This window comes from Hesperophylax consimilis, chromosome 27, assembly GCF_061612785.1.
Source record: "Hesperophylax consimilis isolate HC1 chromosome 27, BYU_Hcon_1.0, whole genome shotgun sequence".
NCBI lineage: Eukaryota > Metazoa > Arthropoda > Insecta > Trichoptera > Limnephilidae > Hesperophylax > Hesperophylax consimilis.
In genome coordinates this window covers 14,548,025-14,563,366 of record NC_142862.1, presented here as the reverse complement: position 1 = coordinate 14,563,366, position 15,342 = coordinate 14,548,025, and the positions used below count along the sequence as shown (strand labels likewise).

At 35.2% G+C, this 15,342-nt stretch overlaps 2 protein-coding genes across 2 annotated transcripts in view; one reads left to right on the top strand and one right to left on the bottom strand.

The window, feature by feature from the left end:
- Positions 1-2,636, bottom strand: part of LOC149410631 (SID1 transmembrane family member 1-like) — a 64,631-nt gene extending 61,995 nt beyond the window's left edge. The window contains exons 1-2 of the mRNA XM_089648300.1: positions 2,380-2,636; positions 1,420-1,495 (exon numbers count right to left, since the gene is read on the bottom strand). Of these exons, the coding sequence (XP_089504426.1) occupies positions 1,420-1,495; positions 2,380-2,483 (180 nt within the window). The 5' untranslated portion in view covers positions 2,484-2,636. The remainder of the gene's footprint in view (positions 1-1,419; positions 1,496-2,379) is intronic.
- A 1,063-nt stretch (positions 2,637-3,699) lies between these two features.
- LOC149410630 (platelet-activating factor acetylhydrolase IB subunit alpha2-like) lies at positions 3,700-11,918 on the top strand. Its single transcript, XM_089647831.1, has 6 exons — positions 3,700-3,866; positions 5,389-5,506; positions 7,148-7,248; positions 7,660-7,779; positions 9,842-9,974; positions 11,527-11,918. The coding sequence occupies exons 1-6, from the start codon at positions 3,714-3,716 to the stop codon at positions 11,652-11,654; spliced, it is 753 nt and encodes a 250-aa protein (XP_089503957.1). The 5' UTR covers positions 3,700-3,713; the 3' UTR covers positions 11,655-11,918.
- The last annotated feature ends 3,424 nt before the right edge of the window (positions 11,919-15,342 follow it).

Below are 15,342 nucleotides of genomic sequence, written 5' to 3'. Positions count from 1 at the left end.
TTTCCTCTACAAAAAAAGTGTTTTTAAAAGCACCGTCGCGTGTGCAGTCTTATAAAGAGCAATTGCCAAATCTAGCGTTGCCGCCAGAACCCATAATTACTCGATGGGGTACTTGGCTAAATGCAGTATTATTCTATGCGTAAAACAAGTAGTTCGGCAATTTGACAGTTCTGAGGCCATTGCAATTCATTCAAGCAAGCTAGCATTTGAAGACGCATCCATTAAACAGAATATCGCCCTCATCTCAACACATTTCCACAAGTTACCAGATACCATAAAAAAATTTGAAACAAAAAACCTTCCTCTAATTAAAGCAATAGAAATACTGGAAACAATGATCGAACTCGCCAACGCCCTTCCTAATTCAATATCAGAAAAGATTCGTAAAAAGTTAGACTCTATTTTGCTTAAAAATCCGAGTCTTGAAGATATGAAGAACATTAATGCCTACATCAACGGCACAGGTCATACCCTGCCTAAACAGATATCTCCAGAAATGGCGCCAAATTTTAAATTTTGTCCAATGACGTCAGTTGACGTAGAGAGATCGTTTTCGGCGTACAAATTAATACTGGGTGACAAACGTCACAGATTTGAGCTCGAAAATTTGGAAAAATACTTAGTTGTATATTGTCACAAAAACTATGCATAATTTTAAGAATATTTCGCTGTATTTGTACGGTCTTTAATTAAAATATATAAAAATATAAATAGTTTTTTGATTTTGCGTTGTGCATATTTTGGGCAAATCAAGAGTTTTTAGTGCATATTTCGGCCTTTTTTAGTGCATATTTGCATGCATATTTTGGCACTTGGTTAGTGCATATAATCCAATGTCTATAGTATATAACTATATAGGATGTGTGGGATTGCACTAACCTCCCACGTACTGGAATAAACATTATTATTATTTTATTCAAAACTGAAGTTTCAAGATGATCTGAAATTTCTATAATTAAGAATTCAGATGGTTCTTGTTATGATGGAACTATTCTGATCTACATCCCCCCCTCTTCAATTCACTCCGAAAGAGTACAATTCAAAGGAAAGACAAACACAAATATTATGAATTCTCATCGACCATTGGGGGTTTAAAATCAAACCAAATTTGAATAGTTAACGTACCCCCATTGGGGATGGGGATGCCATAGTTCCAGTTGGAAGCAGTTGGAGGTAGTTGACACTCTTGTGTGGTATTCAGTATAATACCAATGTCGATTCCCTACAAGGTTAGGCAGAGAGGGTAAAGGCCCACACACAACAGAAAGCCAGAACAGATATTCCCGGCTCAGAACAGATATTGTCTAGTGAGTCGGGTAGCGCACATGATTTTGTTAATAACCTTAAATAAAAATAAATAAAAAAAATTAAAAATAAAAAACTTTCAAGAAAATTTTATAAATATTAAAATACACTTACCTCTGTACCAATGTATTCAAAGACATATTCTTCCGTCTTATTTATCCAAATATTATAGCCCACACCATATTCGTATCTGTAAAAGTAATACAAAATGATCAGCAATTTATTAGGTAATTTTTGGATAGGGCCTGACACGCTTATTACGAATATTTTTTAGAAAAAAACTTTATATTCGCCTTAATTACTATAAAAGAAAACTTTTTGCATTTCGGGCGGCGGAAAATTATGAATTTAAATTTTCAATTGCGTTAACCAAAAATTGAAAATCAAAATGCATAATTTTCCGCCGCCCGAAATGCAAAAAGTTTTCTTTTATAGTAATTAAGGCGAATATAAAGTTTTTTTCTAAAAAATATTCGTAATAAGCGTGTCAGGCCCTATCCAAAATTTACCAACAAAACTAAGTAATGTGACAAAACTGCTGACAAAAACTATAGGTACTATTTGAACTTGATTTTAATATTCAAAAATCTATTTCCAGTAATTAGTATGGGAAAAAAAGTTGTAATTTCGAAAAAGTTTTTTACTTCAACCATCATGTAGAATCACCTCCCAAAGTTAGCGCACTTTACCCCGGACACCCATATATTCATTCCAGAGATTGCAACATTCACGGTAAACAAGTGAAAATGTCGGATGCAATTTTAATACGTAATTAATTAAGCAATTACTTGCGCAATTATAAAAAGCAAAACCCAGAATTTAATCTCTTCTTTGACATCAATTTCTTGATTCATCAACATTCAAATGCCTTCTTTTCGAATGTTCTATTACACTTCATATGAAAAAATCACGCCAACGACACTTTGGAAGCGAATCTAAAACTTTGGCTCCTTTTAAAGAGCTTTGAAAAAGTTTTAATCAAATGGCGATGTAACCTCAAATACTGTTGAGTTAAAATTTTAATTACCCAATATAAATCTAATGAATCGATTAAATATTTTGAATTTTACTCACATTTTATTGTAGAACACGGAATTCTCAGATTTACCGACAGAGGAACACAAATTGCACAAATTAGCGAACACAACAAACACATAAAACCACAAAACCCGTGCCATTTTAATGTGACATGTCCAACGGTGACTAGAACGCACTGCCAAATAATTTTCCTGCCATTTTATCTATCCGTTTATCATCTGTGATAACGGATAACGTGAAAAATCACTCGAGATTAAAAAATTAGTGCGAAACCTTCGCTCACGGTATCACGTATCCTGTCAAAAAAGCCTTTCAAAGTATTTCAAACGTCAGACCTGCTGTCAAAACAAACAGGCGGTGGTGCCAGCTGTTTGAATGAAAAGTCCCTCATTAGTTTATTTTATAAAATAAAGTTTAAAAAAACTTCCCAGGCTACGAATTACTAATACCTTATTTTTTGTTCTCTTTACTCATTACTGAGTGCTGAAAAAAATGGTTGCTTGCGTGGTGATTGAGAACTTAGCTTACAGAAGTTTGAACTCGCCAAGCCCGAGTGCAAACCCGACGCAGGCTAATAACCGGTAAATAATGATTTATTCTTCTTCTCGTCGCTCTAATTCGTTTTTGTCCAACCATTTTTGGCGAAGTTTTTCTCAGAAAGCATTTATTTATACGATACAAGTGAAAAAAATAAAATTTAGTGTGTTTTCAAGACGTAGTTTGTCTTAAGTCCACAAAATTAAACAACATTCCGAACATATTTATCCAACACTTTGTCCTACATCCAAATTAAAAACGTGTTTTCTGTGTAATTTTAAATATTTGAAACAAATTTTACTTTAAAATAATAATTTACATCATTTTAGTGAGCTAATAATATGCGTTTTCGTAAAAAAAAACTTTGAAGCGCTATTTCTCCCGATTTATGTTTTGGTGTGTTGGACAAAAACGAACTACAGCAACGTTCTGGTGCCCTGGCTTTTCGGAGGGTGGCTCTTGAAGGTGCCACCTTCACTGCATTACTTAACAGGCTGCAGCCCGGAATAAAACAGTGGAGCTGAACTTAATCCAATTGGATGCGTGTTTTTTTTCTATGCTTAAATCAATCTTCAAATTCTTTAGGTAAACTTATATCTGTCGCTCCTAGTAATGTGACAAAGATATTCGAGATCTTTACTCACTATCCTCACTATGTTTAGCTTGTTGTTAATTGAATATTTTTTGGCCATTCGATGAAAAACTTTTAGATAATTAAGAACTTTTAAATTTGGAAAGCTTGAAAAATAGTACCTACTTACTCAATTTTTTCTAAGCAATTAAATTTAAACTCATGGCAGCACCTAAGTGACTGTCAAAATTGACGTTTAAAAATGATTTTGTTTGCGAAAATTCTGACGAAAAGTGCGAAGCAGTTAGTTTTGTTAAAAAGAGAACCTGCATTCTTTATTCCAAAATTTAAAATGTCACAGGGAACGGCTAACGGATGTCTCATTCCTCAAAAGCGACATGATAAGATTGCCACGGTAAGTTTTACATCATAATCGATATTGCAAAGTAGCGGCATTATTATTGGAGAGTTATGATGATAAATGTTTGATCTAAATTACGTGAAAAATCAAATGTACTTCAATGGGTACCTAAGTATATACTTACTTTATTATTTAATTGTGTCAAGTTCTTGTGGTATTTAATATTGATCTTAGTTACTAAACAGTTACCCAGTTTCTCCCAAGTTTCAGTGCCCTTTTTTCAAGGTATCTCATTTTTTAAGTTACAAATTAAAAAACTTTTTGTGCAGTCGGATGCATTGTTACTGTAAGAATTGTGTATAAAATATAATATGTATAAAACAAGAGAGTAAACTTGTCTAATTCCGCTGCAAGCAAAGGCTCTTTAAAAAAACAACACTTGATTATCTAATGGAGACAACTATTAAAGTTGGGGGTTTAAGTAAACAAGCACAAAATAGGTTTTTAGGGTGTAAGTTTGTACTTTTAATAGACACAGATTATGGAAATTACACTTCATTTCAACTTAATTACTACAAGAAACACCCATTTACTTCGAGAGAGATGGTAAAACATGCATTATTCCATTTTTATTCAAAGTTCAAAATTTCCATTGTAAAATGATCTCTTTGCCCCTATTTTGGATTTTTTATGTATGGCTTAAAGTTTTATTTCGATCTAAACACGCAAAAATTATTTGATTCACCCAAACTAATAACCTATTTTGTCAATGTGAATAGTTGTTTCTTGTGGTAATTGTTGAAAGAAATTATAATAATTATAATAGGACTTCGATCTCATCTGCATTTTCTAAATGATTAACAGTATGATTGATTCACCTATTTTGATGCAACTCACCCCTTTCAATATCCCTTCCCGTAGACTCAGATATAATGATTTGCTTTTCCTCAATCAACACTCCACAAATTATGGATACCATTCACCAATGTCCAGAATGGCCAGACTTATCAACTCAAGTCAGGACCTTGAATTTTTTGGTGAAGTTTTGGTGAATATGGCTGAAGTCATCAACTCCATCAGAACCTTGTTCCTGTCTTGACTTGGCATTATCTCTATTGTTTTTGTGCTCTATTTTTGTCATAGCTTTTGTCATAGTATATTTTATTGTACCATTTCTCCTCGTATTAACTTTATGTAATATGAAATGTGTTAAATGGACTTGGTCTGTTAGTAAATAAATAAATAATTTCCATAATCCATGCCTAAAAGTGCTGCGGTTACGTAAATAATTACCCTATTTTCCATCAGAGATTTTAAGCTTTATATAATTTTGCAAATCTCAAAACTTATCTGTGCAGACAGCCAAGACAGGAACAAATTACATACTAAACTATTGAATTGGTTTAGGTTACGTTATATAATACACATAATATAACGCTGCTAGCTGAAAATGCTATCCGCTCAATGTTTTTTTGGTGGGGTTAGGTAAGAAAAACACATGCACAATGCAATTGTAAGTATGTTAATACATAAAATTTGTATTTTCCATGTTGCAACATTTTTATTTACTTTGCAGCATGAAAGATTCGTCTCGGAAGCTAATGCTTGTAAGAACTGTGATGTCTTATTAATCGGAGACTCGATTGTGGAAGCTCTTACGTCTTCTCGAGCTTTCCAAAAGTACGCTCCTAAAGGTTTGTACACTTTTAGCTAATTTGTATGGCAATATACACTTGCAACGGTCCACGCAGTGTGTGCCTCTTCGTACTTACAGCTTGAAACACTTTTCTAAAGGAGGACATAACGAGTAAACCTATTTTAGAAATCCTTAGTTATTTCTATTATAAAAAAAAACATGAACTAGGTTATTACATTTCAACGGTTCTTATTATTCTGTTGTGTGCCGCAGTAGCTGATAGGCAAAATAAAAAAAATCATTTCTCTGCATATGTGAAGCTATTCTGAAGATAATACTTATTGTAGTTTATATACTACTTTTATAAAATGTGTGTATAAACACATTACCTAGTAATCGGTACAATTTACAAAAATGTTGTTTTGCTAAAACAATCAAGTTACTATGAAAATAGAATCAGCTGATTCTTGGTGAAAATTTGGTACATTTGACACACATTGATCAAACACTGATTCTCGGATAATTTAGCATATCAATATATTAATATACTAATTACAATTTGATTGACTCACCTACATTATTAGAACTCATCACATTCAATATACCTACTCGTAGACTCAGAAATAAAGAACTGCTCTTCCTCAATCAACACTCGACTAATTATGCTTATAATTCACCATTGTCTAGAATATGTAGAATGGTCAACTCACGACAAGACCTTGATTTTTTGGTATAAGTCAGAATGTTTTTTGTCGCTCACTATGCAATTGAGGATATTTTGTATAACTTTAGTTTTAGCAAGGTCTTGACTTGACTTGACACTTCTATTTAATTTCTATTTTCTTATGTTTTCCCTGTTTGTCTCAGCTTTTATATACCATCCTTTACTCTTGCATTGTACATTGTCCCAAATCTCGTGTCGCTTTGTTACATATTGGACGAAGTCTGTTAATTAATTAATAAATATTACATCCGATCACAATTGGATCAAATGCTGGAACTGGCTGAGAACCGGCTTTCAACGGGAACCGGCTTTCAACGGGAACCGGCTTTCAACGGGAACCGTTTTATTGTCCAAAATCCAAAATGGCGCTGATCGTCTATTTGATGTTCATCAAACGTGATGATTTTTTTATTTTTATTTTTTTTACAGTATTACCGCACAAGAGTCGCAACTGCTCCCGTCTGGAGCCAGTGAGACTATGGCATCCCCAATTGGGGTATGTTGTGAGGCTGAGGGTATTGGGGAGGGGAGGGAGATGGGGAAGAAGAAGGTGGGGAAGTACCTGGCTATTCAGATCTGGTCACCAAACACGGCTAAAGCCATTTCAAGCAACGTTTCAATTCTGAATGGTGGTCTTACACCAGGGCGATACTGAGAGTATCTTCCACTCTGGAACGTGCCGCAAATATACTATATATTATTTTAAATTAATTAATTGTGAAATAACACAAATTAATCAAATAAAATTTATTTGCGCACGCCGGGTTCGAACCCGCGACCTTCGGATCTGTAGTCAAAAGCGTATACCACTAGACCACGCCGGCCGTCAATGTTTAAAACTCCCATGTTTAAAACTCCCAAAAATTAACATGTTTAAAACATGTTTAAAACTCCCAAAAATTAAAGAAAAATCGTGCATACACACTGCCTTGTTGAGTTAGTGAATAAAATCATTGACTGTGTTTATTTTTGCAGGTAAAACTATCCTTAACTTTGGCATAGGAGGTGACAGAGTGGAACATATTCTTTACAGAATAGAAGATGGAAACTGGCTTGAAAATCTAAAGCCTAAACTGGTACGTTCAACCTCTATAGCTATATTGTTTTTTTTATTTATTTTTTATATTAACTCCACACAGGAGGCCCTGAAGAAAATAATTTCCCTCAGGGCCTATGTCATCTTTGGGGATGCTGTGTTTGCTTACTTTCTGTTGATATGAAAATATTGAGTGTAATGGCGTTAGATATGTTTATTGACCAATTGCCAAGTCACCTCTGCACTCAATTAAAAATAAATATATACGCACCTAGATTAGAGAGCTTTGGCGTGCCTACACATCTTTGGCGTTTGAAGAGTTAATAATAAATAAAAAAAATGTGTATAATAAAATGTCCCTGCGTAGCATTTGCATGCCTGAGCAAGCCTTGACTTGACTTGCACGTCATTTGCGTTTGAAGAGTAATTAAAAAAATCACTGTCATTTCAGCTTGTGCTCTTTGTGGGAACAAACAACACGAATTCTAAGCCGGAAGACATTTCTGAAGGAATCGAAAACATTGTCACAGTCGTCAAAGGAAAAGTACCAGATACAATAATTGTTCTACCAGTGAGTAAAAAATTGTAATGCGTAGTAATGTTTACGTGTGTATTAGGACACAACAAATACATACATACATTATCATATTTTGTTTTAATTTTTTCAAAATCTGATAATGCAGGATATAACAAGGGCTTAAAGTCAAACAACGTTATCTCCAAAAAAAGATACAAATAATTCTTCATCTTAAAGTCAAACAACTTTATCTACAGTATACTAATGAATATGCATGTGTTTTTATATATACCTATATTATATAGATGTCACCTGTGACAGGTAAAAACATGCTGTCTTGAAAAAAGCACAAACTGTTGGAAAAATAGTATTTTTTTTAAAACAGCGGCGCCTGTTGGACGTAAAAGCAACACGCGCTATTGTTTCTCTATCTGCACAGACAGACTAAGCTACAGCAAAGTGTGGCGGGGGACAACTAGTCAATAATAAATCTGGTTATTTGTATTTTTGAAAAATAATCTCATTGCGTTAATTATTGTAGTATTATTGCGACTGCTCTAAAATGCTCTACAATGTTATCTCATCATCATCATCACTTTTGGCTCTACAACCCCTGGTGGGTCTTGGCCTCCTCAAGAGTCTTCCTCCACTCATCTCGGTCCCGCGCCAGCTCTCTCCAGTTTCGAAGCTCCAAGGCAGACAAATCTGAGGACGTTGTCGCTCCATCTTAACCTTGGCCTTCCCAGGCTCCTTCTGCCTATCGGTCTTGAGCTCAGCAGGGACTTTGGTTCTTGATGCTCGGTCATTCTCTCCACATGACCTAACCACCGAAGTCTACAAATAAAAAATACCAATGATTCTAGGGCTTCAAGTCAAACAACATTATCTACAAAAATATACAAATTCTACATCTTAAAGTTAAACAACTTTATCTACAATATACTAATACTAGTTATTGATATGTCTTTTTGTAGATAACATTGTTTGACTTAATGCCCTAGAATTATTGGTATTTTTTATTTGCAGATAATGTTTTGTCCTAATATGAAGTATATTATATTTATGTATTATTATTATTATTTAAAGAGCAGGCATGACTCTGCTGACGCGTACATATCTGATGTCACAAAAATTTAACAGTAGTTTAGTTGTTTTAAATTTAAAATAAGTTAATCCTTTCTTCTCTCCAAATAAGAATCCAATGGAGCTTTAAATTGGTTTACATTAGTAGAATCGATGACATGTTGTGGAAGTTTTTTTCCATGCATCCACTACTCTATTTGCTAGGAAGTGTTTCCTAAGATTGGATGCAAAAGTTGTTTTATTAATTTTGCGTGTCCCCGTAGATTTGTATTTTTGTTGGTGGAGAAGATTTCTGTATCAACAGGAACCATCTTAAGCATTGATGTATTATACTAGATTAGCCCTGTCTAGTTAAATTCATTTTAAAAATAACACCACGTAGCGCACGTCACAAATATGGAGATGAACTTAACAACCCAACTCTGTTTAAACTCCTTGTACAAGCGTTCAAACTCGTAAGCGAAACCATGGACAATTTGTTGTCAGAGGTGTTGTAATATGGACATAATTCAAATTTAAATATTTGGAACTGGGTTATTTTTGTGAATTTTTTATGAAAAAATGAACTTGCCCATCATAGCTGAGTAGCAAATTAGCTTACTGTAGACCAACAAACGGTAAAACGCAATGCACAGTACCCATTTCGCATTGCGACACAATGCGTGGGCCTTTTTATAAATTTGCACGTAAACCAAACCAAAATTGTTGGGGTTATTTTTAAATGAATATGTCGTGTCTAGTCTAATTTAGTCTATGATCTTAAGCCATGAAGGGGCACATAAGGTAACTGTTAGTAAACTGATTTTGTAACCGACTTTGGGGTCCCCTTTTGAAATCCAATAACATGAATATCCTATCCACATCAATCCACATTCAATAACGGGAAAATAACAAAAATTCAAAATAATGTTTCTACAATATGAAATCCGGGGCCCTCTAAGGCCCAGGGGCCCTGTGCTCGTGCCCCGTGTCCCCTTGTGGTAATGATGAGACGCTTAGGTTATATTTAATAAGTTTAAAATATAATTTACAGCTCCTGCACCCCAAAGGAAACACTCCAAACAAATACCGAGAGATTGTTTGCTTTGTGAACAATCTACTTGTTGCCAAATATTCTACCAGCAAAGAAGCCCACATCGTAGACACGGATTGGAGCAAATTCATTGGTAAGAAATAGACATTGAATTATGTATATGCAAAATATATCAAAATGGCGAAGTAGCATGCAATGCAAATATGCACTATCATTGCCAAAATATTTATCAACTATATATATATAGCTGTGAATGAGGAACACTTGGAGCAGGTGGATGAGTTTGTGTATTTAGGAAGTATGTTTACGAGAGATGGGAAGGCTGACAGAGATATTGAAAGAAGAGTAAATGCAGGTAACTCCATTAATGGAGGACTGAACGCAGTTGGCGCTAACAAAAAATTGTCCAAAGAAGCGAAGTTAGCAGTCCACAATGGAGTGCTGGTATCTACCCTGATGTATGGAAGTGAGGCATGGAACTGGCAAAGAAAGGATGAAAGTAGATTGAATGCTGTTGAAATGAGATCCCTGAGGCGTATGTGTGGTAAAACCATGTATGATCGTGTGAGGAATGTGGAGATCCGCAAAGAGTGCAAGGCTGAGCTACGTAAGCGTAATGAGTAAGATCAAGAAAGGGACGCTTAGATGGTTTGGGCATGTAGAGAGAATGAGCGAAGAAAGGAGTGTAAGGAGAATATACAATGCAAATGCGAATGGTAGGAGAAGTCGGGGACGCCCGAGGAAGACATGGCACGACCAAGTGAATCAGATACTTGAGTCGGGCCATGTCAAGAGTCAGAACAAAAGAAGAGTATGTATGAGACGATGTATGAATGTGAATGAGGCAAGGAGTGTGTGCCAAGACCGAGTTGTTTGGCGGTCCGTTCTCTCTGCCTACCCCTGCGGGGAAACGGCGTGATGGTTAGTTAGTTATTTAGATGATTTACACAATTAAAATAGGAATAAGTCCTTCGGAATCTAGTTCCTTGTGAAATTGTGAAAACAATTTTTTTTTTTAATTTACAAAATCAGCCTGTTTCCTCAGAAAAGACAAAAATATCGACTGCAATCTTTAGAACACAGGCGTCAGATGGGAATGCTGTCCTTGTTCTACCGATATTTCAATGGGAGATGCTCATTGACAGCGTCATCGATCCCTTCGGTACAGGTGCATAATCGAGAAATACTCCAAATGTGCGCCCAACATTTGTACAGTTGACACTTCTGTGCTAATGTTCACATTGCTACAACTCGTTCTTGAGTTCAACAGCTCGGCTGCGAAAGATTGCCGGTCTCTGTGTTTCCTTCTCCTACAACATGGGTCTCTTGAAGACTTCTTCCTATCCTCAAAATGACCCTCCACACAGCATCCCTAAGATGAAATAGGCCCTGTGGGAAATTATTTTCCTCAGGGCCTCCTGTATGGAGTTAATGTAAAATATTCAAAATATACCAAATAATAATTTGTCTGTCTTTCTGTAGATAACTTTGTTTGACTTTAAGCCCTCTAATTATTGGTATGTTTTTTGTAGTTAATGTTGTTTGAATTAAACCCTAGAATGCTTTGTATATTTTTTTTAGAAAACATTGTTTGACATTAAGCTGAATTCGAATTATTGCAAGTTACACCTAGGAATGTTTTTTTACTTTTTTGAAATATCTCATTAATTTGGTTTTTATTTTAGCTGAAGGCGGGACTATCTCCAGTGAATTGATGTACGACTATCTCCATTTGACTGACAGAGGATACGGCATTGGATGGAAGCCCGTTCTTGATGATATCGATGACTTGCTTAGGAAGCATTCCACATAAACATTTAGCTTACTCGGGGAAAATTATCATTACCTTTAATTATTATTACCAAAGGCTTGTGTTTAGCTTAGCTTAGATTTAAACCTATTTATTATCATTATTATTCTTAACGGAAATAAAATGTAGCATTTAATTTTTCATTTATAGCAGTTAGGTTTATATAATAGTTTTAGGATATCGAGATAGAAATATGTATATTTATAAAAAATTGTGTTAACATTAATTTTAATATATGCATTAAATACTGGCGGTAGTTTCAGAGGCATCGTCTAGTGGTGTTGGGTGGTGGCTGCTCCAGAAGATGCTGGGAAAAGCAACTCTAGAGGATATGAAAAACATCCCCAGGTTACCCATAACCTGACCTATAATAAAAAATCCCTACTCCGATCAATAAAAGCTGTAATAATTCGAGGGATAAATGTCAAACGATGTTATCTACAAAAAACATAGCAATAATTCAACGGCTTAAAGTCAAACAATGTTATTTACAGAAAGCATAAAAATAATTCAAGGGCCTAAAGTCAAACAAATTTATTTTATTTTTTATTTATAAATTACATGGCATTTAATTGACATTTACAAGACATTGATACATTTAGGGAATGCAATCCCGCAAGAAAATGCCAATCCAGGTATTTGCGGGACTGAACAATCTTAGTCCCGCTGGATCCAGGTATTTGCGGGATCCAGCAGAGTGGACTTAGATGTCTAATCAATCGTATAATAAAGACCTCGATCTACCAACCTTGTTTTTAGAGTTTTAAATTTATACCTATCATAAAACAAGTTCTTTGGGACATTTTAAATGATTTATTAATAGGTATACCTTTAGTTAGACATAGGTAAAGTTTAAGTCATAAATTGGCAAAGAATAAGATGAGACATAAATTTACATAACATAACCCGCCCCGGAACAGACTTTGTCTAGTGAGGTGGGTAAAAGAAATCTATGTACACAAATGAAAATAAAATAAACGCCCGGATTGCCGGCACTGAAACTGAAACTTAACTGAAACTTACATTTAAATAATAACGTTCACATGATAAACAATATTCTTGTACAATGAGCATCATTAGTTTAATTAAACATTATTTTGGAAATAGCTTCGTAAAAAAGTTAAAGTATTAATTGTGTCATCTGATAAACGGCTTCTGATATTGGACACAAGGTAGCCAGCGGCTGAAAAAGCTCCTTCAGCTTCCACGCTGGTTGGCACAATAGTCATTAGCGCATTGTAAGTGAATTGAAGGTAATTTTCTGTAATCCCGCCAGTCCAGCGGGATCCCGCAAAATTTTTTGACCGAGATTAATCCCGCTAAATGTCTGCGGGATCTCGGTATTTCGGGATCCCGGTATACCGGGATTGCATTCCCTAGATACATTGAATCATCATACTTGGCAACTGTCTGTGTCATGATGACCAATACATTGTAGCTATTTTGTATAAAGTGTAAACAACATAATGTAAGATTTTGGGCCTTACTAATAAAAGTGTTTTGTCAAAGCCTACATGACCGATAACCAACCCTTAATGTAGAGTAATGGTTGTTTCTCAGCTGCACAAAATCTAAAACACGCTTAATAGTGAGGGGGTAAAAATATAAACATTATGAATAGATGTAGTTTTACAATGCACGAAATATGATTATTTAAGAACAAACTAAATGTAATATAAGATTTTATAATGAGAATAATAGGTGAATGTGATAATTAGATAAGAACAAGATAAGTAATCATGCTGGAATGAGATGAATGCAATAAATATGTTAAAACAAATATAATGATATCATAACGGATCATTAGCTGTTAGTTATCCACAAAAAGATATATAATTTATTATATGGTATATTGTTTTGTAGATAACGTTATTCGACATTAAGCCCTCGAATTGTAGCTCGTTTTGTGATAACACATAGCTCTAAAAGGATTGAACGTTTTGAATAATTTATAATACAAACTGCTCGAAATGTCCTGGCTTGATAAAACCCAATACCCAATAATAAATACTCCGGTAAAATATATTAAAGGGACTGGGTAAGTGTCGTAGAAATAAGGTGAAATGCGAGAGATAGCACAATCAGCTTACAGCTTTAGTGCTTATGGAACCTGTGCAGACTGTCTCCAAATTAGCTAACTAACCATCTCTACATGGGTATGCAGAGAGGATGGACCGTAACACGACTCTGCCTTGGCACATGCTCCTTGCTTCGATCACATTCATGCATCGTCTCATACATACTCTTGTTATTCTGACAATAAAGCCAAATTGCCCTTTTTATCGAGGATCGCTTTTTTAATTCCTTGAACCTTTAAAAGATGGCAGCAAAACTCCTTTGTGGATCCCTGCATTATTGATTGAGATACATGCTTTGCAAGAAGACGGATAACATTGCCGAACTTGCATGGAGAGATTATGTACAATGTAGCACAAGGGGTCGTTTTGCCTACCTGGGTATTTATACATATTTTTACTAAAATTATTAATCAAAGTTTTGTGTGAGTGATTGTGCAAAAATGTCATCCAAGATCCTTTTATGTGTGTACGCAAAACTGATAATAATCGGTTGGCTGGCCAACGCATTGCAATGGCCAATACATGTTAAGTGGTCCTGTACATGTTGGGCCAATTGGCCCAACATGAGCTGGCAGCGGGGCTGGCCCTATGCGGATACAATTAGAGCAGTCTGCTCGGGGCGCAGAATTGTCAAGGCATGACAATACCTTACACCTAACAGCCCTAACACATCGTCCTTGAGATTATTTTTCACAAAAACGGCATTACACAAAAATACAAATCATCCAATTTATTATTGATTACAGTGATCAACTACCTAGACGAGTGCTGGTTTAGACAATGAGCATCAAAATTTAACTCACACCAGGCATCGTTTGGTCAGGAACCAGGGCCGGCCCTGACTGGCAGCTTAATGTCGGTGTAAAAACAGAGGTTTTCAGACTTGCAATATTACTGAAAAAAATGGGAGAAATGAAGGGAAGTCTTAGAAATCTGTAACTTGCAGCAGAGTACAAGGTAAAGTATTTAAGGCTATCGTATATAATTGGACATAGTTTTGGAGTCCAACCCCAAAAACATGAAAATGATAAAAAGCCGTTTGAAAATTTGACTATAAAATTCCATATTACGGCATTTCTAAAATGAAATTTCCTTAAGAAATGATGTAGAATCATTTGCTTTCAGGAACTATCATTAATTTATGAACACTGTCTGATATTGATGTAAAAATATATACTTGAACCATCATAGCAGCCATTCAGGGAACCGTTCATTGGATAGTTGAACCGTGCATTGTGGTTATGGGCCCCTTCTCACTCATTCGCGCTATTACCACAGCTGCGTGAGGGGGTATGGTACCGTTGTCCGTCATCCGAAGCCACCCATCACAAGCGGCAGCGGCAAGTCAGTCTAACCCCAGCTGTTAGCCGGAGGTAAAGTTTGTTGATGAATAAAGAGGTATTTTATAGAATTAAATAATATTTGGCTAATTTATATAGTGCCTAGCGCGCTCTATATTATGATAATTATTTCACGAAAACGCATTAAACGTGTGAGCCAAAAGAATAATTTGCATTATAATTTATGCATAAATGGCATTAAAATGGATAAAGGCGTGGGGTAACAATAATAATAATAAAAGTGTTTATTCCGGTATGTGGGGAGGTTAGTGC

What these genes read in the sequence shown, in the direction of transcription:
- LOC149410630 (XM_089647831.1), top strand. Translation starts at nt 3,714, where the DNA reads ATGATTTTGTTTGCGAAAATTCTGACGAAAAGTGCGAAGCAGTTAGTT. An exon ending in AAAATCTAAAGCCTAAACTG is followed by an intron (nt 7,249 to 7,659) that starts GTACGTTCAACC and finishes CTGTCATTTCAG; the next exon opens with CTTGTGCTCTTTGTGGGAAC. An exon ending in ATACAATAATTGTTCTACCA is followed by an intron (nt 7,780 to 9,841) that starts GTGAGTAAAAAA and finishes TATAATTTACAG; the next exon opens with CTCCTGCACCCCAAAGGAAA.